Raw genomic sequence first — 26554 nt, 5'->3', positions numbered from 1 at the left:
CTGTGTGACAGCAGTGGAAGAAGGGCTTTTACAGCACTCAGACTGAGGAGAAATGAGATTGTTGGATGAATGTTAGTAAAGCCAAACATAACATCTTGGGTATCTTGGATTTTGCATTGCTAACACCTGAAATCAGATATGTCTATATTCTGCCCATCTTTCAGGTAGAAGGCCCTTTCAAGTAGGTCATGGTGATTGCTGTTCAGTTATTCTGGACTTTGCTAAACCTTAAAAGTGGGTAATGGTCTAGTTGTCATGGCAGGGAGGTGTTTGAAATTATTTTCACCCATAACAAAAAGTTAGAAAATTACTTCTCACTTAAAACCTGGCTAGAGTCTCCTTGAGTTACTAGCTCTTCAAAAGTTGAACAAAATACTCTAATGGTGAAATAGTTGGGGAGTGATAGTGGAGGATTGAGTATGTTGCATTGCATTCCTAAAATGATGTAAATTTTAGTAAGGTGCTGAGGTAGCAGCTAATGGTATCTTACAGAATCTCAGAACAGTAGTGTTGGAAGAGACCTCTAGATGCAGTCCCAACCCCTTGCCAAGGCAGGGTCAGGTAGAGCAGGTGACACAGGAATGTGTCCAGGTGGGTTTGGAATGTCTTCATGCTTCCCTGAGCAGCCTGTTCCCATACTCTGCCACCCTCAATGTAAAGAAGTTCATCCTCATGTTGGGTTGGAACTTCTTGTGCTTTAGTTTATAGCCATTGCTCTTCATTCTACTTCTGGGCATGCTGAAAAGAGTCTGGCACCACCCTCTTGGCACCCCCCTTTGAGATATTTGTATGCATTAATGAGATCCCCTCTGTCTTCTCTGCTCCAGACTGGACAGGCCCAGCTCCTGCAGTCTCTCCTCATGAGGGAGATGCTTCAGACCTCAGATCACCCTTGTGGCCTCTGATGGACCCTTTCTGGTAGCTCCTTGTCTGCCTTCTACTGAGAAAACCAGTACTCAACCCAGCCCTCCACATGAAGCCCCAGCTTCAACTAAGGCTGAGAACCTGGGAAGGATCACCTCCCACCTTATAATGGATAGGATTTCATATCCATTGACATACTTCCAGATCTTGCTCTCTCTCAAGCTCTTGAGGTAGATTTCTGTGCTGGCATTGTCGGAATGAAGCAAAGAGGTGGTGGAGTATCTTATGTCAGAGATGCTCAGAAGCTCTCTGGACGTGGTCCTGGGCAGCTGGCTGTAGTTAGCTCTGTTTGAGAGGGGCAGTTGGACCCAGAGGTCTCCAGAGGTGACTTCCAACCCTGAGTGATCATTGTGTGAGTCTGTGGTTTAGGTGGTCAGGTGTTCTAAGAATAGTGTAGTGATGCCTTATTGAGCTGAACGTCAGCTTTGGAAAACTTGCAGGAAACAGCACATGTAATCGCTGGAGCAGCTATGGAATTTGAAACATGGCGGGGTCGGCAAAATCAGGCTTGCAAGTGAAAAGTCTCTTGTCTGTGTTCTGTGTGTAGATTCTTTCTCTTCTCTAATAGCTCAAATTCAGCTATCAACAATAGCAACAACAAGAAACAAAAACCCAGCTACAAAAAGAACCCAACCCCCCAAAAAGCACCCCACAAGCTTGCTGAATTCCACTTTTTTGCAGGTGAACTTGATAAACAAAGGTGTTAAGCATTAGAGTCGTTCCTTACTAGGACATTAGTAACTGTGACTTAGTCTTTTTCTCATTTACTAAGAATACAAAGTTGATGTGATAAGTTTAGATAGTTCTCCAAAAGGAAGGAAGAAAAGTATGGCATGTAGTTGGGGTTTCCAAACAAGAAAAATAGCCAAATCTAGGTGATTTGATTAGCCACTCAGCAGCACTGACAATGTTGGGATGTGTACTCTATGTATAGAAGCCTTTTCCAATCAAAGCTGTTCAGACATACCCAGTTAGAGCAGGTTGTAAGGGTTGATAGCTTATAGCTTTTTTGAAAAATGTAAATGAAGCTTTCAAATATGAAAGGTTTGGAAGTCAAGGTTTTGTGCAGTAGAGGGCTCCCAGCAACCTGATAAAGCTTTTGTTGATTTCTCTCTGTTATTTGGGTTGTATTTATGTGCTTTAACATTTTATGTCAATTTTTAAAATATCCTCCTCTTCTCCTCCTTGATGCATCCTGTAAATATTTACAATAAAATGCTAAGTTATTGAGGCTTCAGTTCCTTTATTTTTAAGCTTTCAGGAGCACCTGTGTTTTGCTAGAAAAACTTTACTTGTATTCTTTCTGGTTTGTAGTCTTGTGCAGCATGAGTGTTTGGGGGACACAGCTTCATGGGGTGAAGGAGTTTGTTTCATGGAGGTGGTAGTAAAAGTGTTTACCTCCCTAATGAACTCCCAAGATCCTATGGTTATGTGCTGTTCAATCATTGAATCACAAACACTTGGCTAAAAACCAGAGGGAACAAGCAGTCCCGGAAGCAGGTTGCTCCCTGAGGTGAGCAGAATCTGCTAGGTCAGTTTATACTGGCACAGTTGATTCTGGATCAGGTAATCCAATTGTGATAGGCTTGCAAAACAATTGATGCCACTTTTCTCCACTTGCTTTTCAAGTGCACTCTCTCTGCCCGCTGAATTACCTCTACCACTCACTGCTTTCTCAGTTCTCGAAAAATTCCTGCTGCTTCTTTTCTGTGCCTTGTCTTAATAAATGCAGAAATTCACCTTAAGAGTTATACCTCTTCTTAGTGCCTCGGAGAAGAGTCTTGCTAATAATGTTAGTCTGTATAGCTAATCCACTTACTGTAGTGGATTCTGTAGAGAAATATAACAATCTGTATTTTGTATAAGCAAAATAGAATGTAACAGGCTGGTGTAACACTTGTGAGACTGCACCACTTAATGTTTTTTAAAATACTGGGAATAAGAATTGTTTTTGTGGATTTTTTTCCTCCTCTGCCATTTTATATTAGTTTTTGAGTCACTATTTAGAGACTCTTCCTTACTTGATGCTTTTGTTTGTTTTGGGACCCTGTGGGAGTGGTAGGGGGAGAAATAGTTGGTACCTGTGTTGTAAATCAGGTGTGGGGAAAGACATCACTAAGCATTTGTGTCTTTTCTGAAATTCTCTATGAATTAAGTGGTTTTGGTAGTGTGTGAAAAAATTAAAGGGGGAGAGAAATACAAGAGAAATTCTGGCAGAAACATTCTTTCTAATTTTAGCCTGTAGTGCTTGGGCATACTAAGATAATTCCAAAACCCCTGTTAGTGTTTCTTCCTCTGGAAGGCTGTTTAAAGGCAGTGCTGCTTTGTGTTAGAACTTGATGTGTGGTTAATTTACCTCTTGAGGTTTACCCGCCTTCCTTCTGAAGGGTTTACTTAAGAATGTTGACTTAATTGTACATTTTCTTTGATAAATGAAGTAGAAAGCTCAACACTCTCTCTGCTGTTGCACAAACAAACAAAAAAAAGTCATTAACTTCCTGGAACAAAATTTTTTTTCTCTGTCATTGTTTCTCCTGTGTGTTTGGGAATCTTTACATGTGTTCTACATACCTTTAAAACGGGAATAGTAGCTGTTAGTTTAGTAGCTGTTAGTTTAGTAGCTGTTAGTTTAGTAGCTGTTAGTTTAGTAGCTGTTAGTTTAGTAGCTGTTAGTTTAGTAGCTGTTAGTTTAGTAGCTGTTAGTTTAGTAGCTGTTAGTTTAGTAGCTGTTAGTTTAGTAGCTGTTAGTTTAGTAGCTGTTGAGTAAATTGGTGAAGTTTCTTGTTTTCAGTGGGTCACTTTTCTGTTACCAGAATTGGAAGGGAGACCTTTAATATTACTGTTTTTTTGGTTTTTTTTCTTAGACAGTGCTTTTTGATGCACCTGGTATGAATCTGTCTTAGTCAAAGCTGAAAACATTGTGGCTTTTGAGGCTTCTGCACCACATCCCTCACTTCCCTCTCTCCTTTCTGACATAAGAGGAAGAACATGAACCAAATGCATTTAACATAATAGTTAATGCTTCAGTTTACTCATTATGCATTTTGATTTATTTGTTTGCATACTGCTCTATTTGAGACTAGAAAACTTGCTCATGGAAAAGTACACATGAAATTTTGAGAAGGATATGGATGAAGTTCCTCATGGAACCATGGTCTTAAAATAGGAGCTTAAACATACTAGTATATCAAAGGCCAAATTTCCTTTTAGAGAAGGGAATTTTAGAGAACTAAGCTTGAGTTTAGTAATCTGTCACTGAGACTTCTGTGCACTGTACACATGTGCTCATTTTAAATAAACTTTGATATAATTCTTTGTGGGAATCCCTAAATTACTTTTGTGTGAATATGTAGAGGTAATGTATGGGTCTGTCTTTAACTGATATTTAGCCAAGCTGCATTAAGACCTGAGGTTTTTAGATCACCTGCCATCACTAGTTGTAAAGACGAGATTGAAGGTCTTTCAGGTAGCTGAGGGTGTTTTTCTCTCTCCCATGTGGCAGATTGCATACTCGTATGTCAAAGTCCGTGTATGAGTTATCATTACAAGAACTCTATAACTCTTATTCAGAGTTTAAAGCAGGTGAATACTTAAAGCATCAATGAATGCAGGCATTCTCTGCTAGCAACTGACTGTTTGAAGGGATCTGGTAGGATACCCTACCTGATACCCTCTTGATAATACATCCTGGAAATTACAAAGGCAGGGGAGGTGGTATTATCTGTTGGTTTTGTATGCTTAGCTACACTACACAGGTCGTTCAGTAGCCGATGTTGAGTACAGCCAACTGAAGGATGCTGGAAACTTGGAGAGTGTTCAGCCACTGAGCTCTGTCACTTACTGCAGTAAGAAGCTTTTCTTTGTGGTTCATTAGATGCAGCTGCAGTGAATTAGAGCCAGGTTAAGTAAACTCAGCTGATCTGCTTTGAATGTTCTAGGTATTTTTGTCAAAAGTTACCAGCTTGCTTTCTTTTCAGGCCTTTACTGGAAAGAATAAGTAGTTATGGAAGCTAAACAAACTCAGAAGAGGTCACAGTTTTCAAATTTTAACTATGTTAGTTCTAAAAATTGTCCCAAATTGCTTTTTCTTTATGTGAGAGATAAAAATCAGCTGAGGAACTGGTAGTTTGGAGACAACCATGTGATTTGTCTAACCTCTGATACTTAACAGTCTAAAAATAGTTGCCATATGGGATGTCTTTATTGTGAGGACAGCCTCTGCTAGTTGAGAACCTTTCTGTGTTTAAGCACTTTCTGTGCCTAAACATTTTTAGCTGTTATCTAAGTGAAGTTGTCATATGGCTTTAAATGAGAGCTGCTGTCATTGTCCAAAGATGTTGAAGAAAAGGGAGTTATTTTCTCTGAATTTAATAGAAATGGTTACAGCAGTATTCTGTGCTCTTCTCTCTATGGAGTGCATTTTTGATCTCTGTTAAAAGCAAACTGAATAAATAAATTGATGTTACACCAGTGAAATAAGCAGCAAATTAGGACTAACACTTGGCTATATTTGTTTCAAGCCTTCCTGTTACAGGTGTTTACCCTTCTAGCAACCTACTGAGATGTTGTAGGCTCGGTGGAGGGTATTCAGAGACATGCGTGCCATACCCTACTTCAGCAGTGCTTCCTTTTGTTCTGCAGGGAGTTTAGTCATAGCTGAGACAAATAACAGAAATTGATATTGATATATTTGACAATTGCTTATGTTGAGTCCATTTTTCAGTAAGCTGTTGTATACAAATAAAATAATTCTTACAGAGCAGTTTCATGTCCTTTCAAGAGGTGAAGTAAAGAAAGCAAAGTCTAAACTTGTACATGCTTCTGTGGCAGAGGTTATAATAAGTAATTTAGTCTCTGGTATTTTTCTTCTTTGAATTTGCAGTAAGTTTGGGAGATAATTTACCAATAGTGCATTTCTTGCAAATGGGGAAGAATTACTATATTAAAAGCCCTTTTCATAGTCAGTCAAGTCATGCTTGATGGCAGGTCCTCAGTGTCAGAATGCTGCTCTTTTTTACTTGTGTGGTATCCCAGTCTTATCCTTCCTTTGTCCTTGACTCTTGCAGTGTCATAGATTTTAGATAAAGTGACATTAAAATCTGTGACTTTAACTTTTTCAACCTTTCCACACACTGACTTTTAAGAAGTCTTTTCAACATCAGACTCCAGAGCTTTGGTATGGTTAAATGAACTTTGGCAGTTACAAGAACCAGTGTTCTTTAAATATTTATTTTCTACAAATTCTTAGACTTGTTAAGGTTGGAAAAGGCTTCCAAGGTTGAGTCCAGCCTTTGACCAGACATGACCATGTAAACTAAACTGTAGCTCTGAGTGCCATATCTAGTCATTTTTTGAGCTCTTGCAGCAATTGTGAACTCCACCACCTCCCTGAGCAACCTATTCCAATGGATAACAATCCTTTCAGTGAAGCATTTCCTTCTGATGTCCAACCTGAACCTTCTTCTGGCCCAACTTAAGGCCATTTTCTCTTGTCCTTTTGCTGGTTGCGAGGAAGAGACTAACCCCCTCCTGGCTGCAGTCACTTTACAGGTAGTTATGGAGAGTGGTAAGGTCTCCCCTCACCCTGCTTTTCTCCAGAATAAACCAGAACTCCTTCATCCACTCCTCATAAAACTTACTGTCCAGACCCTGCCACCAGCTCCTTTGCCCTCTCTGGGCCAGGCCATCCAGACAGTTCTTAACCCAGTGAAGCATGCCCCTGTTCAAATTATGGGCTGTGGCTTCTTCAGGAGAAATTGAAATAACTTAGTGCTTAGGCAGCTAGTCCTGATGTGCTCTGTCTTCATAGAGTAAAAGAGCTGTAATTCAGCAAACTCTGGGCACTTGGACATCTTTTATCTGAGAAATGGTGTTGCAGAACTCACTTGCAGGTTACGTGTGACTGTGCATTTTGTACAGTATTTATGCAGTAAGGAGAGCTTAAATTCCTTTTTTCTTTATTGATGCTTCTAGGAACTTATTCTTCTAGTATTTTACCAAAAATCAAAACAAAGAATAAACTTTTGAAGGCTAAAAGTTGAACATTGACTGAAAGCTACATTTAATATAGAATAGTACAAAATGTCTGTAGAGGGAATTAAGCAGATAAAAATCCTATTTGACTTGTTGGTTTAAAAATAGTCTCCCAATCATGTTGTCTTTAATATCGTATTTGTATAATGAAACACAGTTTTGATCTTTGAGTCAGAGATGTGTGAGTTGTTAGTACCAGGGTTGCTGGCCTTAGAGGTGCTGGTCTTTGTTTAGGAAATTGGTGGATAGTGTTACTTGCAGTGTGAAGAAGGAAAACTCCTAGCTTTATGGCTGTGAGACAGTATAGTACTTCGGATGAACTAACTCCTTTCAAATTTTGCTTATCCTGACTACAACTTCATTTCTAGAAGTGGGTGATTCTTATGCCTGTGGTTTTTTGTTCTTAGTTATGCTGTTCTTTTAAATACCTACACCTGAATTGTGGGCAGGAAGGCTTAATTTAAGTCTGTCCTACTGAATAGTGGGAATTAAATACTTTCTTCCTGATACACATTGTTTTAGAGCTAGGATGTGCTGACATCCAATGGTACAGATTTCTTCAAACTCATCTTCTGCTTTTATAATGTGAAGAATCTGTTCCAGGGTAATCTGGACGGTGCTTCTTTTGACAGTGGCATCTAAGGGAGTTCAATTCCTACAACCAAAAACAAACTATGTAAAATGTGTAACTTTTATTTTTTTAACTGTTTTGGACTCTTCTGTATATTTAATGGGAATATATGAGGTAGCACAGTGATTCCCCATGCCTGGCACCAACAAGGTTTTTAATACTGACTCTAACACTTTGTTCAGATTCCTCCAAAGCTCTGGGTGCCTGTTGAGTTTTTGTCAGCATGTCATCAGGGCTTACTTTTGATGTTTGGGGGTTTTTTCCCTGCTGTAGTGAAACACATTCTTGATTTTCCTGGTGAAGTGTAGATGTAAGTACTCTGTAGTTTATGTGATGTAGTATAAACCACTGTCATTTTTTGCAAGATAAAGTGGGAGGAGGGAAGATGCATACTGTTTCTGAAACAGTCATCATTAACTTACTGATTCCTGTGCATAAGTTGGGCATAATGTTCAGCCCATGGAAGTGAAACGTCCCTGTTTTGGAAGTCAGTTTCATTATGAAACAAAGACTAAAATGTTTAAACTTGGGTTCTTCTCTCCATATTAGAGCGTATGTTTCAGTATAAAATGCATCTAGTTAGAGATATTCCTCAAGACTTGAGAAGTCAGCCTTTGGGTGCCATGACAAATAATGTGATTTGACATCTTATAAAGGATGCTAGAGATAAACTAAGACTTAACTTTCTTATCTCAAACTTGTGTTCTGGGTGAAGGCAGAAGGCCTTCTGCAGTGCCTCAGATTTAGTGCTTTTCTGTAGTGGAATGATAGTAAAAATATGCAGGTTAGCCCATATAGAAAGCAAGCATATTCTAAGTCAGATGGCATCAGTCTAATATTTTTCAGCTGTTGATGTTCTCAAAGTAATTTTTTTGTTTACTGTTGTGTATTTGTCCCTTTCCAAGCTCTTTCTTTGTGTTCCAGTGTGTACTACAGCAAGATTTTTGGGACATAGGTGACTTGGTAGAACTTGATATGCATTGATAGAGGGCAGAAAAGTTTAAGTTATTCAGGGCTGTGTGCTGTTGGTTTGACTTCATTTATACTGTCATGCTATCTTATAAGACTTCTTACCATCTCTTTAACAAATAATTCTCTTGATTTTCCTTTGATATTGAAACTTAAAGATGTACACAGGGGAATAAAATAAATTGTCAAAGATATGATTTCAGGTATTTGGGAGCTCTGTTATAGTGGCATCCTTCTGTGGCTCTGTTTCTCTTGCTATTGAATTAGGCATGTAATTAGTTTTATATTGAAGGGGAGTATTACCTCAGGCTTTTTTTTTAATGCAGTGATAAATATCTAAGTGAAATCATCTTTTTGAAACTAATTTGAAAGAAAATTGCCTAATCTAGATTTTGTTGTTAAAAAATTTAGATTTCACTAATAAACGACAGACATTTTCAGACACAAATGATAGAAATGTCAACTATATAAATGTATCAATTGTAGTTTTAATAGGTTGGGGTCTAAGACACAGCATAGAATAATATATGAAAGAATAAAGCATGAGAGTCAAAATATGTGCGTTAGCCCATGTAAGGAGAAAAGGTATATTAAGGCTATTTAGTGATACATAGTTTAATGGTTACTTGGACTACTGGAGAAAACTTGGAGTGGGAGACAAACTTGATACAACTAGTCATGACAAAAAGGTTAGAAGAACTAGAGCATGTGGAAGCCAAGTGGTCCCAGAAACTCCATGTTTATGGACAGAATAATAGGAAAATCTGATTACCAATATTAATGATGATGTATTAAAATATTGACAGTTTTATCAAGAGGTTCTGATATTTTGACTTCTCTGTTCTTCATGTTGTACATGTTCTCTTCTTCATGTTTGTGCAAGAATTCCCATCCTCAGAAGTCAGAAACCTTAAGACCTGGGCACGGTTTTTGTGATGACTGAAAGCAAGAGCAAGAGTATTTTAAACTAGCAAATCTTTTAAATATTCATTGTTCTGCATTTTAGTTGCATTATAGAAATAAAGATTTCTGCACACAAGACAGCATAGTATTTGGGTCTGTCATGTTATATCTGCATTGCATTATTTGTTATTCATGGTATATCAGGATTAAGAAATAAAAGTTCTGTTGATCTGGTATAGGAAGCATTTGTACTGCTTTCATGGAACCTACTCCAGGTGAGGCAGGATGGGACAAATCGTAGCTCTAGTTAAGCATGGTTTTGTGACTAAAATATGTAATTATTGACTTGAGACCACTAAAAACACTTCTTGGAGACTGAATAGTCAGTCTTTATCCATAGTAGATTTTGAGAGCAAACTGGCATTGGCCATATGTTTTCATATTAGTTCACTATGGATTGTTAACAAGAATGGCTTGTTGATGTCTTCACTTTTGCTGATTTGTAATATTTTTTTAAAGAAGTGATAAAATAGAAGCCTTGTAACTGTAGGTTACAAATCTCATGGATGAGGTGATTGAGTTTTTCATTAGTAAATTTGCAGATGACACTAAGCTGGGAGTGTGTGTCAATCTGTTGGAAGGTAGTGGTCTCTCTCATTCCTCAGAGAGACTGGAATGGTTGGGTGGATGAGCAGAGTCTAACAAGATGAAGTTTAATGAGTCCAAGTGCCCAGTCCTGCATTTTGGCCACAATAACCCCCTGCAGCACTACAGGCTGAGGATGGTGTGGCTGCACAGTGCCCAGGCAGAAAGGGACCTGGGGGTCCTGGCCGACAGCCGGCTGAACATGAGCCAGCAGTGTGCCCTGGGGGCCAAGAAGGCCAACAGCATCCTGGCCTGTATCAGGAACAGTGTGGCCAGCAGGAACAGGGAGGTCATTCTGGCAAATCCCAGTACACCTTACTCTGTGTTGCTAGTTGAGCTGTTGTCCTTATGACGATCTCTTCCCCAAAAGGTTTCCTCAATGGAAGAATTAATAAATATTTCCTGTGCAAAAATGACTTAATTCTATGTGTACATAATGGTGCATGTTTCAGTTTGGTTTGAATAGTTTAGCACGTAACCTTTGCTTGTCATGACCTCTGGAGCTGAAAGAGGGATGCTGTGACATGTCAGTCTGTCAGACCACTGATGATCTGGGCTTATGGAGACATCTGAGGGTGTAGGCATTGTGTTGTTGTCCAGCCTGATACCACTTTGATAGTACTTGTAAACATGGGTATAGGGGAAGGGAGGGGCATGGCAATTACTGGTTTCTGACTTTGAGCTGCTTGCATTTTCCCCTTCTTTGTATGGTGTTGAGGATGTCATTTTTTTGAGCTAACTAGCAGTATACATGAGGGTTTAAGGGGTAGGGATATTTAGTCATGCAGCTTTTCTCTTGTCTAAATCTGCATTTGGACTAAAAGTTCCCTGTGAGAGAGCAAAAGGTCTCCTGAAGGGAGATCCTGCAGTTTGAAGGGTAGGGCTGTGATGGAGATAACAGGTTCATGCCCTGTGGATCTGCTGAGGTGTAGCTTCTGATGGAATGTCTGTGATGGGGGTGCATTTTGGGCCTAACCATCTCTCCAGTTTACCACTGAGCTTTGAGCAAGGGGTACTGCCATGAAAAGCCAACACAAAATAACTGTTTCTCCTAACCGTGTCACCCTTATCCTGGAAGATGAATCCTGTCATCAACCTCTGTTGCGGTGAAGAAAGCTGCGTGCATGAGGGAGAAAACAATGTTGTCCTTCAGGAAGATACGCCAAAGAGTAAATGGAGTAGGGTGTGGCCTTGAAGGTGACACATGCTTTCTTGATTAGAAGAGCATCTTTTTCTTACTTGTATTTTTTTGATTTGTATACCTCTTCAGTGAGACTAACTCGGCTTGCTTCCTGTTCCTCTCTGTTGGTAAACATCAGCTTTTGAAATTCACAGTGGGGAAGAAGGATATAACTGCAGTATGAAAGGGGGGAAAGTTTTACACAGCCCAGCTGGAGTACTGAGGTAAATGCTGAAAAATTGAAGTAGGCATCCTAGCCAGTTCAAGTGGATGTTGACTTTGAAACCCTTCAACCTATCAAGTTACTATATTTGAAGAGTCATCAAGTTGTCTCCTTTCACCCCACTGAATCTTCTGTTTTCTTGTGTTAGTAGACTTGAGAGGACTGCAAATGTCTAAGGCTGAAGGGAAATGTCTACAATGAGATGCAGTTACCTCTTGAAGAATACATATGTGTTTTGACAGAGCCGTATTGCCTTGGAGAGCATTTTGCTAGAAGGCTGGGAAAGCTAACACAGAAGACTGGGACAGCAGATAGCAGCAATAAACATAATTGGCAAGATTTTGTGGCTGGTAGAGTGCAGTTGAAAAATCATTCCTGTTAAAAGTCAGTCTTATTTAAAGTATTATTTAAGTATCGGAATTGTTCACAGCTTATTTTTTTGAGATCTGAATAGCTGTTTGTGATTTTGTGTTCATCATTTGTGTTCATTGTTTTGGTGAAAGTCTTTCTGAACATCAATATTGGCTATGTTCAAACAGTCCCAACTTAATATTTAGTTAAAATTTCAAATACAACCAAAGTAATAATTTTCCCTTAGCTGGCTTTCAATGTTTTTTATATGAAAGAGGGCAATACAAGGAAAAAGTAAAATTTTGTGCTAAGTTTTGGGGGTTTTTCCTTGTATATGAGCTAATTAGTAATGCATGTTGATGCGGTCTTGCTCAGGGAATTAGTTATGGTGGTAGAAGTGGTTGTCTAAATTGACCTGAATAATTAGGAACGTAAAAATGGTTATAGTTTATTGGGGTCTCACTTGAACTGATCCCTTAATGGAATGGAGGTGCTTGTTTTCTTTACAGAAGACTGTTAGAGTTGATCTTTCTAATATGGCTTCTAGGATAACTTAAGTTATCCTGCATGTTTCCCTCCCTTTACCCCAGCTGATGGGATAATCTGTAGTTTCAGTCAGAAGAGATCGTTTATTTTCTGTAGATTAGTCCATTGCCAAGCAATGTCCTTGCCTTGTTGTACATGTAGTATTTTTTCAGAACCCCTTGCAAGTGTTTGTTGGCTTCATTCCTAATGCATAGTAGCTTTAGTAGGGGATTGTTTAGATTATCCTAATACTCATTAAGTATTTTGCAGAAATGTTAAGAGTTTCCAAAAGCATTTCCTACTGAGTGAAGATGTTTTCTTTTAATCTATGTATACATTTTTAGTGTCCCTATGAATATTTGCATTCCATAGACAATTTGGACTTTCTTGCATTTGTCCTTTTTAGTGGTGACCAACACTGTTAAGCTCTTTCATGCCTCTACAAATAGCTGTTTCTTGTTCAGCTGTCTGCAGGTTTTCAGTTGTCTTCTCACTGCTTACTTGGAATAGGCAAGTTGGCTTCAGGTACCTCTTCTTTCCTGCTGAAAGAAGGGTTAATCTGCTGAAAGCTTCTGCAGATTAATTTCTGCAGCAGCATTCACGGGGTGAATTACAATCCTTTTCCCTAGAATTCAGATTACTTTTTTTTTATAACTATCTTCATTTTCTTCACTTATTTCAACTCATCATGACACTGAGGCCAAGATGTAGTAATATTAAATGGTACTTTTGTGATTCATTGAAGAGTCTGTGGAAAGGTTCCCTTTCTAAACTGCCACTTTTGAGATGGTAGTTATTGCTTTTTTTTGTTGCAAAGGGCTCATGCTTTCTTGTCTTAATTGACTGTGTTTACATTAGTAACTTTTTAACTTACTTGAAGATTTGAGACCACCTCATTATCAGAAAAATTTTAAGTTTTCTGTGAAAATTTCTGTCTTTCATCTATTTAATCCAAGGTCTTCCATATAACTTAGCATAAATCAAGAGGTGCTCTTCTGGCTTCTTCTCCTGAGCTGCATGAATTCTCATCAAGCAGTACCCTCATCTAGTTTGTGCTGCAGATTCTTAAATAGTGTAATGGAGGGAACAGCAAATGAATGTACATGCAGGTGGGGGAGAGCTACTAATGGACAAATGGTGGTTTATACTCTTAAACAAAAAGTGAAAACAGAGACAAAGAAATAAGAGTTGTTCAGCCTGTTTGTGCAGACTCACCAAGCACAGGCTGTCCTGTTAATATGTGGATCTCAGAGCAATCATTAAGCTCTCCTTGACAGCTATCCTTCTTATAGGGAAACTAAGAGTGAGTAGTGTTTTGTTCTGACAGGCAAGGTTCTTCACTAAAGACATGCCTCTGGCCTTTGTGTGCGTTTACCCATAAAGGACTTTGGGATGTTCAGGCAAGCTATGTCATAGTTTTTGCATATGCTAAATTGAACAGTCTCTGTCATCTCTTATTGTACAGATGTTTAGAGTGTGCAAAAATTAGCACTGTGCTTTTGTATATTTTGTATAAGGTACTTGACCATTTGAAAAAAAGGAGTCCTTCAAATTAACACTCCAGTAAAGATAAAAATCACTAAAGAGGAAGCATGAAGAATTGCCATCTATTCCAATTATCAGTAACTCTGCACTTAAAATTTTAATGCCTAAAGAAAATTTGTTTTGCTGAGTTGTGCTTTTTAAAGCAAAATTCAGCATCTGTATTGTGCCAGGTCTTACCTTTCAGTGAGCGCTCAAATAATGATTTTTTTTTTAATTTAATGTGTTTAGCAACAGTCCCCACAGACAAGAAACAGTTTACCCTTATTAAAATGCATTAATTACTGTTGTGAGTCAAAGTGGATTGAATAAATCCTCTGGAAAGAGAACAATTTCGTTACGAGCAGAGAACGAAGTTGTGGTTTAAACCTTTGTGTCTGGAAGAGATAAAGAACGATGTATGCAGCCAGAGGTGGTTCTTGTTCTGCCGTTTGATATTATGAAAACAAAATTTCCAGCATTTTCTTATCCAAATGGTGATCTGTTGTATTTATTGCATGCCTCCCTTTCACTGGAAAACAGGATGGAAGGGCAAACACAAAATAAATACTAAGGCATGCTCTGAAGGTTTTGTGGTATGTAAGCCTCTAGGAGAATCTTCAGGAGCACATTTACATCTCTTAGGACTTTACCAAGGGCATTGTGTCACCTGTGACCTTTGAGGCTGGAGACATCTCATGCTCCAGTTTGGGTTGCCTCTGAACAGTTGAAGTAAGCAGATGTGTTTAGTTTCTGCTGTCTTAAATTCAGAGTGTAATCACCTTTATGTGATAATACTGTTTAGAAGTACATCATGTAATTGCAGCAGGCATCTGTGCAGTGATTTTTTTTAATGCAGTGTCTATAAATATAATTAAATTATGTATATAAAACCTATGTGAAATGATTTCCCACCCAGCAATGACCAGGATGCACAAGTATGAATTGAAACAGGTGGTAGAAGGACTTTAGTCAGAAGTCTAATGCACTAAACGTTTCTCCCTAGCATCTGTATGATGCTTGTGAGGTGGTAATAGTGGTTGAAAGCTTACCTGTTGTGTCACCTCCTTGGTTCTGTCACAGCACTGCCAGGATCCAGCCTCAGCCTGCATTTTCAGCTGAGCATGAATAGTTGAGTATATTGCACACCAAAATACCTACGTTGAAAGGAAAGTTAGTAGGCCACTCTGGCTATTGTTTAGCCAGTCTTCATCTTTCTAGTTCCACTATATTTTCTAAAGCTCTCATATAAAAATCTGCTGTTATAATTGGAACTGTTCTATGGCAACCAGAACTAATTGCATAAACCATATGGCTTTTGAACTTCTGATGTCTTTTCTCTTGAAAAACAAAAAAAGCCTACTTGCTTCTCTGCTAGGCAAAATTTACTCATGACTTGCTTGAACTGCAGCTAATTAGAAACTGGCATTCAATTAATGTTTCAACAGTGTTTAAGAGTGTTTGGGTTTGAAATCTTATTTGTGCTTGATGAGGAAAAAGTAAGTTTATAGAAAGATAGATGGCTGCCATGCACTGTATGTGAGAGAGAACCACTCAGTTTGTTGAAATGAACAACTGTCTTTAGTTCTGCTTCCTTTCAACATTATAAAGAGAGCAGATATACTCAGTCAAAGGTTTACTGTTATTGTTCTCCTCTTAATCTGAATGTATTATATGATAAACTTTTCCATAGTAGGTATAGAACCCTGTTTCCTGAACATAATGGTTTTATCGGTTTTGAATGCAGTAACTTTTAAACTATTTCAGTAACCTGAAGTGTAATACTGTCTCTGAGGCTAATAGTCAAAAACTGAATTAGCTTTTGGGGATTCTTCAGTAGTTCAATATTTTAAAAATTTTGGGGGGGCAGGGTGGAAGAAAACTCACAGCTCAAATTCTGTGTTAATCTGCTAGTTTAGTATGGTGTTATAGCTGAAAACTCATTTCAGAAAAGTTTCTCTTTTTTTTTTCCTAGAATGTAATTAGCCATATTTAATACTATTTTTAGGTCAGATAGAAGTGTAAATACAGTGGTAAGAATGCCAGTTTTCCAAACTAGATGTAAGAGAGCAGTCTCTACAGCCTTGGAAGCAATAAAATGGTAGAAGAACTGGTAGAGCAAAAACATTTTTGAGACGTAATGGTTTTTTTAGTCAGAGAACTGACTTGCACACTGATTGCAAGTACTGTATAGAATGCTTCAATTAAGATAAATGTGTTATGCAAGCTGGAAGTACTTCAACTGACAGGTGCTCTTGGCTTTTCTTTTGAGAAATGCTGCAGTCTTTAAGAGGACAGTTAAGTATCCAGTTAGTACACTGAAGTCCTTACAAGAAAGTAAGCTTTTCTATTGAAGTTTTCTAACCATAGGCTGTAGCCTACGGTTCACAGGAAACAAATAATCTGTGGCGTCACACTGCTTTGCTGAGAGCCATAGAGATCCAAATACAACGTCTTGTGCACCTCACTATTGTCTCTGTAGGTCAAGAATGTTGGAGACTGCTATTTTGAAGCAGTCTTCTTAATAAGGCTTCTCTGGACTTAAAAGAAGTCAGTTGAGACCTCCAGATTTTATTAATGTAGTAAGCAGTTCATCAAACATATTTGCCTATGAACAGTTGAGAGCTTCAGAAGTAGTTAGTGTTAGTTTTGGGTTCAGACCGCATGCAAACTTACACTTGATACCAAAGCCTCAGTATTTTGCATAAAGAAGTGATTGAAGGTCATAATTAACCTAAGTTAGAAATAAAGACCAGACGTGAAGTCAGCTAAGCATACGGATTTTGGTAGCAAACTGTCTTGAAGAGTGACTTGCACCATTTTAAAACGGGAAAAGTTTTTCTCGCCTCATTTGTCAGCAGTTTAAGCAAGTGTGCTCCAGGCTCTGGGAGTGCCGGTCGTTCACAGAGGATAGTTGTGGACGGCACAACAACTTCTGGAACCTAAGCCTTTTTTTTATCAAGTTTAGACTTACCTCATCTGTCTGTGGGTAGGATCTCTTTACTTACAGCAGTCTCAAGCTCTGGCAGTGGTCAGGAGCCTTTCTGTTTGTTCTGTTGTGGCTGTATTTCACATCTGGACTACCTGTAATAATCTGCAAATGGCCTATTAGCTTTTGTGGTATCCTTCTAGCATTGTTCAGTGTAATTCTAACTGGATTTTCAGTGATGTTTTAGTTAAAACAAAGAACAATATTCTTGGTTACAAAATACTCTCATGAAAAACACTTGCATGTTTTTTTCCAGTTATTGCATTGATAAATCCTTGACTCTACTGCCACTTTTATGTGCAGTGGTACTTTTAAACAGCTGTTGCAGGGAAGCTTAGTGAATACCATCTGCACAAGATTTTCATTTACCTAATTTTTAAAACCCAGGATTTTGAGAATGGAATTAATTCTGACATAGTACTTTGTCATCTTCGTGTATTTTTTTTCCTGTGGGCTGGGAAAGACGTGTAAAGGGAGCTGTAGTGAATGATCATCTTTTGTGCTGATGGAAAATAAACTCACTGTATTTCTTTCCTCTTCAGTCTTGAAGATTTAAAAAATTGTTTTGTGATACAGTTTCTTTTAGGCATGGTGTGGTACTGAAGGTAGTTGCCGTGGTAGACGCAGGGGTTACTAGACTGCATTATCTTTTAAGTCTTCTTAAAAATAAGCATCTTATTTCACGTAAGAAAAATAATTTTACAACTGAATTTGTTAAGATTAGATTGGAATTGCCTCAAATCCCAATTAAGCCACACTGCATGGACGTGCTGGGAATATAAATGCAATTACTGTAAATTTGTACAAACTGATTTGTTGCATTATCTTGCTAATCTAACATACAGTACTTTTTGTGTCCATATTGCAGACGGCAACTCCAAACTAACATGGCAGTCAGACTGTGTGATGTGGCTTCTCTGCTTAGAAGTGGTTCGTGGGCAGCAGAGCCTTGGACTGGGGTCTGTGGGACTTTTCTTAAATTCTGTAGGCTACTTTTTTACATGTTAATAGTGCTGAGGCCATACCAAAGTCTTTTAACCTTCCATTTGGAATGCTAACTCACATATATGTTTCATTATAGGCTGTAGGATGTGTTCTTATTCTATGAGAGCCTAGAGCACACTGGTGTAACAAGACAACTTTTTCTGTAAACCACTGATCTCCTGTAGAAATTACACTGCGATGGCTTGCCTTCTTCTATTGTCAATTAGATTTTAGTACTAATTGAAAATACTCGGTGGATAATTGAAGAGGACCATTTTATTGTACTAAAATGGTTTTGGTATGGTCTGACTACTAATTTGCAGTAACTTTGAAAAACTGTATAGTTGTCTTTTTATGATTACTATTTTAAAATTATATTTGCCAGTCTGTTCTAAGATTCTTTTAAACTGTAAATTTATCTCAAACTATTTTTCTGAGTGAAAAATATTTAGTGTTTTGTCTTTTATGAACAGTTCTCTTTAGCCTATTAGTGGGGTATGCATTATTTGCAAAACATATTAGTATCACTTCATTCAGAGCAGATGGTTCTATAGCTGAGAGATGCTGTAATTTTCAGCACACACAGGCTACTGCAGCTGTTCACTTGAATGTTGGCTTAGGAACCCATACTTGGCCACCTGAACGTGAAAATAAATGTGCAATTAAGAGAGAATTGTTTGTTGTCCTTGCTAAATCCTGCTAATTTTGATCAATGAACACTTCAAATTTGAGAATAAAACACACAAAAAAGAAAAAAGGCAATCCTCAGAGCCTCAAAGCACAGCATTTGTGATTACTACCTTTAACAGGTATACTAGTGTTTTGAAAAGTAATTTATCCTGATTGGGATAATCTACTTTATCATCTTTTCAGTGGACTTGTTTCATCAGTAGCAGAAGCAGGTTACTTCTTGGAGTTTGTGTCAAGGGAAGAAAATGTTGTTCTAGTTGTAGGTCTTCAGGAAAACGAGATCATGCTTTTCTAATGAGTGTTCTTAATAGATGTATCCCTTTTTTCATTATGCTGAGGCAACCTCTTGGAAAATGCTTCTGTATGCAAAACATGGAGCATAGAAATGTGTTCCCAGGAATGTCAAAGTTGGACTTCTAGTAAGAAACTCAACTTATCCCCTTTCAATGTATTGTTAGGAAATTCAGTTATTCAGCAGTCCCTGAACACAGCTGACCTTATCAGCTGTTTGGATATGCACTGATTGCCTATGTTGCTTTAAACAGGACTGTTAGGACAGACCCATCAGAGGTCCCGATGCTGCTCTGTGATTTTACAAGAGGCTTTTTTGTGAGAACTCCTCTTAGCAGTTTAATTATGAGGCTAAATTTCAGTGATTGATGTATTTCTTTAGTGAACGTCTTGTGTTGAAAAATGTATTACTGTAGAATTCACGTACATAATTTTCTCTTGCATGTAGTCCTAAGCTGTTGGTCTCAAAGAGGGTCGGCTGCCCAAATCTTAGATATTAAGATGCTATTAAAAATCCATTGTATTTACCAGCTGTTGCCATTCAGTCACTGACTGAGGGGGCAGTGTGCCTTTTGTAGATGTGGCAGCTTGTGGACAAGTGCTTGTGTACTAGCAGACTCCTCCTAATTACGTCTGTTGCATCTTGCAGTGATACAGTCAGTGACTTTGGGGTGAGACACAGTAGAATCAGACTGGTTTGAGTTGAAAGTACCTTGGAGTTTGTCTGTTTCTAATACAATCTGTCTGTTTCTAATACATCTTCCACTAAATTAAGTTGCTCTAAGCTCCATCCCACCTGACCTTGAACATTTTGAGGGATGGGGCATCCACAGCCTGTCTGGGCAAGTGCCTTACCACCCTCACAGTAAAGAATTTCTTCTTAATATGTAATTGAAACCTACTAGCTTTCAATTTGAAGACATTCCCCTTTGTCCTGTCACTACATGCTACTCAAAAATTTCTCTTTCCCTCTTTCTTGTAAAGTCCCTTCAGGTACTAAAAGGCCACAGTTAGGCTACCCCAAAGTCATCTCTTTTCTAGGCTGAACAAGCCTGATTCTCTCAGAATTTTGTCAAAGGAGATGTGCTCCATCCCTCTAATCCAGGCCCTCCTGAACTCACTTGAACAGATCCATGTCCTCTCTGTGCTGGGACCCCCGAGCTGGATGCAGAGTTCCAGATGGGCTCTCAGCAGAGCAGAGCAGAGGGGCAGAATCCCCTCCCTGGCCCTGTTGCCCACGCTGCTCTGGATGCAGCCCAGGGCACATTTGGCTCTCTGGGCTGGGAGTGCCCATGGCTGGGTCATGTCCAGCCTCTCACCCAGCAGCACCCCCCAGTCCTGCTCACAGGGCTGCTCTCCATCTGCTCATCCCCCAGCCTGTGCTGATACTGGGAGTGTCCTCACCCAGGTACCTTGAACATGGTCTCTCTAAACCTCATGAGATTTCCATGGTCTCACTTTTCAAGCCTGTCCAGGTCCCCCTGGATGATAGCCTGAACCTCAGGAGTGTCAGCAATACCACTTACCTTGGGGTCATCAGCAAACTTGCAGAGGGTGCTCTTGATTGTTTTCTGTGTTATTAGTGAAGACATGGAATAGCACTGGTCCCAGTATGGACCGCTGAGGGACACCGCTTGTCACTGATCTCTGTCGAGACTGAGCTATTGACCACCACCTCTGGATGCAACTCTCCAATCCCTTTCTTACCCATCTATTAATCCACCCATAGATACTCTCTGTCCATTTGAGAGATAAAGATGTTGAATGGGATTGTGTCAAAGGCTTTGAGTAAGTCTAGATAGATAACATCTGTAACCCTTCCCTTGTCCACTGACGGAGTCCCTTCATCACAGAAGGGCCACTTAGTTGGTCAGACAGGACTTGCCCTTGGTGAGGCCATGTTCGCTGTCTGAGATCACTTCCTGTTCTCTATCTGCCTTAGCACAGGTGGATCAGTTCTGTGGTCTCCCAGGCACAGAGTAGTTCTGGAGTGGTCAAAAAGTACATTAAGAGCAAGATTCAAATTTAACTGTTCTCAGAGTTCAGGCAAGGGAAGAAATAATAACAAGAAATTGTTCATTTCATCAAGTAAAAGCATCTAGAGGCCTGATTCCAACCTGTGGTGAAAAGTTTGACATGGATGTTGTCAAAGAAGAGTATATTTTCCATCCCAGCACATTAATATATCCTAAATATCTCTTTAAAATACTAATCTTGATCTCTGCTATTTCTTATGAGAAGTATTCTTTGGATACAGTTAATGCCCACCTCTTCTTGAAATTATTCAAATGCTACTTCATTAAAAACTGCATTTCATGTTATTTCAGTAACTAGCTGTAAGTTAACAGAAGTGATTACTCTTGCAATAGGCCAGTTTTGTTTGGTAACTTCTATAATAGAAAGGCTGTGATTTCCCCAAATTGGAGGAATGGCAGAGAACGGAAACTAAGCTTTGAATGCTGATTTCATTTAGTGAGCCTGTAGAAGATAGTTTATTTGTTACGAGGTTTTAAAGTGTTGTCTTGACTAACAGTTTAATGCCCTTCTGTACTGGTGTTTGGTTTTTTTCTTGCATGTAGAGGCAGTATATGGCCTTGGCAATACCATTTCTGCATAGTGACAGGTCTTTTAGGTTCTTGTTTGGACTCTTCTACTAGATACTGAAATTTAAATTTTGATCATTCTTCTTCTTTGTTCTTTTCAGCAGGTAATTGCTGCCATGGAAACACAACTGTCTAATGGACCAACTTGTAATAACACAGCCCATGGTTCAGCCACCATAAACAATTGCTCATCATCAGTTGATTCTGGGAACACAGAAGACAGCAAGACCAATTTAATAGTCAACTACCTTCCACAAAACATGACACAAGAGGAACTGAAGAGTCTCTTTGGCAGCATTGGGGAGATAGAATCCTGCAAGCTTGTCAGGGACAAAATAACAGGTATGTTGGTTTTGGAGTTTTCTGTATCCTCTCATTTTTCCAAGCAGCAAACTCTCAGATGGCATTCTGCAATTCTCTTAGGTAATGGAATAAAGGCAGAATGAAGCAATGCTGGTCAGAAGGAACTTAAATTAATAATTTTTTAAATTATATACCCCAAAATTAAGCATATTAATTTGCATTTAATTTAGGTTACTTTGAGTGCTATAAATGCTAACAGGATGTTTAAACTTGGGCTTCAGAGTACTAGAAAAGAAAATTCACATGTGGAAAAGCAGATATTTATACAAAGTTCCCTTGAATTGTAATTCAACCTCATTGAAGTTAGACTTTAGCGCTTGTTGATGCAAAGCTGCTTCTTTTCAGGGATGCAGGTAATGAAGCTTGTACCTTGGAAAAAGGGCAGATTGTTTTACTTCACAGGTTAAGCTGCTTTTGAATTGCAGCACTTGAACAGTTTCTTTAGGATGCACACTTGAGTCAATTTATGCTCTTTGGCTTTCTTCTTATTGAGCAGTCTGTGGCTGACTTCCGTTGGCTGAGTATGGTTTATTTCCCTCATGGCTCTGAATAACCAGCAGATCTTTCCACAGCAGATGATTTGTTCTTAAGAAATGATTTAGTGGAACGGGTAAATCTTTGAAGCACCCTCCTTCAGCATGGTAGTCTGGGATACTGAAATCACTGCTTTTAGTTGATCTGACCTGACCAAACCTTCAAGCAATCTTTGCTCCTCAGTGTGAAGATTACTGAATATTCTTGGAATGCCAAAGAAACTAGATGGGGCTGATGCCACAGCTTGCTGTAATCAGGTGAAATCTGGTTGATGGAGAAAACAAGCTTGTTTTCTTTGTAGGTAATGACTTCAGTGCTTTGAAACAAAAGATCCCTTCCTTAGGTGTTTCCTGACCTCTTGTTCTGGAAGTAGAAAGATGTAACTGGTAGTTCATCAGTTAGTGGGATGGCTATTCAGACAGTTTGTCTCTGTCTTGTATATCCCACATGTTTAGCATGTTTAACCTCCTTATCCAAGCTGCTTAGGAATAACCTCAAAGGCTGCTACTTCTGGCCCACAGAAATAATCCTCAAGATCTTGTGATCAATGTTCAAATTGTCCACTTCCTTACATGATGGGTCTGATGTTCTGTATGCCAGAAGCACAGAGTTGCTGCTACATAGTTTCAAGAGACTTCATACCTGGGAATGGAGCTGGACATATTTGAAGACCTCTTGTTTCAAGGTGTGATGTTTCCTATATAGCATGAAGTGATGCCTAAGAAGGATCCTGAATTTAAATTACATTCTCAGTAGCAGAGAACTCCAGAGTTGAAATTATTTGAGATAGTTTTTCTATTTTATCAGAGAGCAGATCCTCAGCTTTGAGATACACTTTCAACTGCAAGCAAAAATGCTGCATCAGTCTTGTTCCAAACGGTTTTAGGATTATAAGTGAGATTGAGAAGTACAGTGTCTGACCTTGTGTCTGCATTGGGAGCAATACTTCTGATTTAAGTAGCCTGGAGCAAGGTAACCCTGTGTTTGTAGATGCTTAGGAGAAAGCTCTCGACTTTCAGTCCTGTTCTTACTCATTTTCAGGTTTTCTTCAGAGAGTTTTGAAAAGCAAATTTTTCTTTTCCTTCTAAATTCAGAACAGGGATTGTTACCAGGTTCTGTGAAATTCATATAGCATGAATTTCAGATTTTTCTTGGTTCAATTCCTCTGTTAAAATGTAATAATTTGTTTTGTCCTTCTTAAATGGAGTGTCAGGAGTGCTAGTTACTTGGTGAGTATCTTTAAATAAGATTAGGGTAGCAGAGAAGTTGAAATACACTTTTACAGTTATGGTATCACTGAGGTCTGTAATGGCTTGTGTCTCCCACCATTCTCTGCCTGCTAGTTTGCAAACATAGTGGAGTTTGGTGGGAACACATGTGAGCCAATCCAGTCCTATCCTTGGCTTGGAGTGGTACCATCCTACAAGCTCAATGTCAAAGAATGCGTTTCATTTCATGGCCACTATCACTGGTGGGCAAGAGCAGCAGCAGGGAGGAAGTGCCCATAGCCCACAGACCACTGGGACGGAGATCAACTTGTGTGCCCCAAAGGGCATCCAGTGGGGCCGTGTGTGAAGTGTGATCTCTGCAGCTGTGCCCAGTTAGAAACCACGGTCCTGTCCTGAGAGTCTGAGTTACTCCTTCCAGGATCACTGGGTTGCCAGTGCCATGTGTTAAAATACAGAGAGATCATGGCCAGCCACTGTCATCTTGACCCAAATACTCATTAGCATCCAGTGAATTTAAACCAAGTTATCTCCCACCCTATTGTTTAGTACTCACTCTGTGATCACATCTGCAACACTAAAGTGCACTTGCATTATCATAGAATAGCAGAATGGTTTCAGTTGGATGGTACTTTCATAAGCACCTCATTCCAGCCTCCCTGCTGTGGTCAGGCACACCTCCCACTAGAGGTGAGAGTGCCCAATTTCCTTGAAGCTGTCTGCGCACTTTAGGATTGAGAAGAGTTGAACTTGAAGGCCTTCCTCGTTTTTTTTCCTCTGGAAAACCTGTTTGAGGGAAGGAGGCACCCTGGAGTTCATTTACTAATTTCATGTGAGCAGTTTGAAGTCCAAGTCCTGATTATTTTATTGATTTTTAGCTAGGGATTTTCTTGTGAATAAGGGAGAAAGCTGATGTGTGAAGGTTCCTGATAGTCATCTCCAAGCATGCATATCATGGGCAGAACTGTCTGTTGGGGTGACATTAGTAGCTGGAGTGAAGTCTGCTTTCTGTATTGTCAGAAAACCATTTTAAGTGTTATCAGTAAGAATTTAAATAGCTGATTGCTGTTCTGTTGCTTTACTGAAGGTAAATAAATTAAACGTTGGTAGTGTTGAAGATTGTAAAGGGTGCTGAACAAGAGTCTCTCTTCATGTAAGAATCCCACTGACAACAGCATCTGATAAGTGGGTCATGAACGTCACTTTATCTTCACTTGCTAACCAGAGAATCTGTCAGGAATGAGTCATTGTGCCTTAGATATTTTAGAGTCTGTGTTAACTCTTATGTGCTTTTGACTAATGCAGATGTATGTCAATATAAATTGCAAAACTACTGTGTAAGTGAATAGTGCTTGTACAATAGGTGGGAGATCCTGGTCTCAACAGAGCAACGTAACTGAATTCCAGTTAGCCACTTCAGATAGCTGTTTAGTTTGGTTTAAGTGCTTCTGCATATTTAAAGGCAGCAGAGGTAACATTTATCATATAATGATAGCCTTTTATGTAATCAAATGTTCAGCATGTATGGTTACAAAAAATAAGCTAAAATATTCAAAGTATTAGGGAAGAGGATAAAATGGGATGAAATTTAATTGCTGGAGCTGCCCCTGGTCAAGCACTTTAAAGTTTTCTGCTTGCACAAGATAGATGGATTTAGCAGCTTTTGAAAAAATACAAGAAACAGTAATAGCTAGCACTTAAAAAGTAAGAGATATCATAGTATGGTAAACATTTTCTAGACCTACTTTTCTGAAACTTGAACATAGGTAAAAATGTGACTGTAGTCTCCTTAAAAAAAACAACATAACAACAACAAAAAAAACCCCTGCATTCTTTTAACTCCCACTGTCTTCAGTACAATTTCAATTGTACATGTGGAAGATTAATGCCTTTTTTCACATTGTGGAATAATCTCCCAGTTTTCATTGTGCTTGTGGCATTATTAACTAAAGTGAAACTCATGGAACATAGACTACTTAATTTCAGAAAGCAGCTAACTCAGATGTCTTAAATTTGGGAAAGTATTTGTTTTCTTGGCTTCCAAGCTCCCATACTGTTCTCTTATTAAAATAATCATATGCTCATAAAATTCACAAGATTTTTTCTTTAAAAGAGAACCTGCTCATGAATAGGGCTGGATTTCTTGTCTCTTTAACTGTGTTTGAATACCAATAATGCTTATATATTGATTTCATTTGCAGTTTAGCAAATGCTTGTTCTGTCTAGAAAGTGAGGCAAGATATGCTTAGAAACCTATCCTGGGACTGTATTTCACATTCATAGACTTGTGTATGAGCTGTGAAACTGGTAATACTTTTAGTACAAGGAGACAGGTGCTCTGCACTTGAAGACTTCATCAATTGCTTCTGCCTTCTATCATCTCTGCTTGAAGATAAAGAGTAAGTCCACTTTAGGACATCCTGCTGATCACTGTTACATGGCATTTTTTCCACACATGATCCAGCTGCCACTGTGGAGCTTACATGTTGGTTGAAAGTCTGTTCCTCTTACATAGCTTTTTCAAAAAAATCTGGGCACCTGTTTGTCTTGTGGCTGGCAGCTATCTGTCACATTGTGGTGGTGTTTCTTTATGGTCAATATTATAGGCTCAGGGAGTACAATTTTCAAGTCATGTCTATGTGACCCCTTTAAAAATTTCATGGGCAGTCTAGGCTTTTGCAGTCTAGAATACAATCCATAGTACTGTAGTCTAGTCTACAGGACTGTGATGGATACTCATATAGAGTATCCATCTATCCATGTAGAGGAAGGATCATGTTTCTGTCTCTTACACCTGTTTCCATAAGATTAAAGTTAACAGGATATCTTGCTTATTTTTGTAGATTTCATCTTGAAGATAGTAGTTTCTCAGATACTTTGAAGTATTCTCTCATTCCTGTGTTGTACAAAGTGAAGACATAAAAAGCAGCACATGATTGAGATGTCTAGAACTGTAATTCTAGAAAAAC

General features: G+C 38.9%; 1 protein-coding gene across 15 annotated transcripts in view; it reads left to right on the top strand.

Moving 5' to 3' along the window:
• ELAVL2 (ELAV like RNA binding protein 2) overlaps nt 1-26554 on the top strand; it is a 108080-nt gene that overhangs the window by 45306 nt on the left and 36220 nt on the right. For 5 of the 15 annotated variants that reach the window (XM_066568641.1, XM_066568643.1, XM_066568645.1 and 2 more), the window contains exon 2: nt 21564-21804. In XM_066568641.1, coding sequence (XP_066424738.1) covers nt 21564-21804 — 241 coding nt within the window. Of the gene's footprint in view, nt 1-16246; nt 17854-21563; nt 21805-26554 lie in introns of those variants that run through there. The other 10 variants (XM_066568633.1, XM_066568632.1, XM_066568631.1 and 7 more) reach the window with 6 other exon arrangements.

Source organism: Molothrus aeneus, chromosome Z (genome assembly GCF_037042795.1).
Source record: "Molothrus aeneus isolate 106 chromosome Z, BPBGC_Maene_1.0, whole genome shotgun sequence".
Lineage (NCBI taxonomy): Eukaryota > Metazoa > Chordata > Aves > Passeriformes > Icteridae > Molothrus > Molothrus aeneus.
This window is presented reverse-complemented; position numbering and strand designations above follow the sequence as displayed.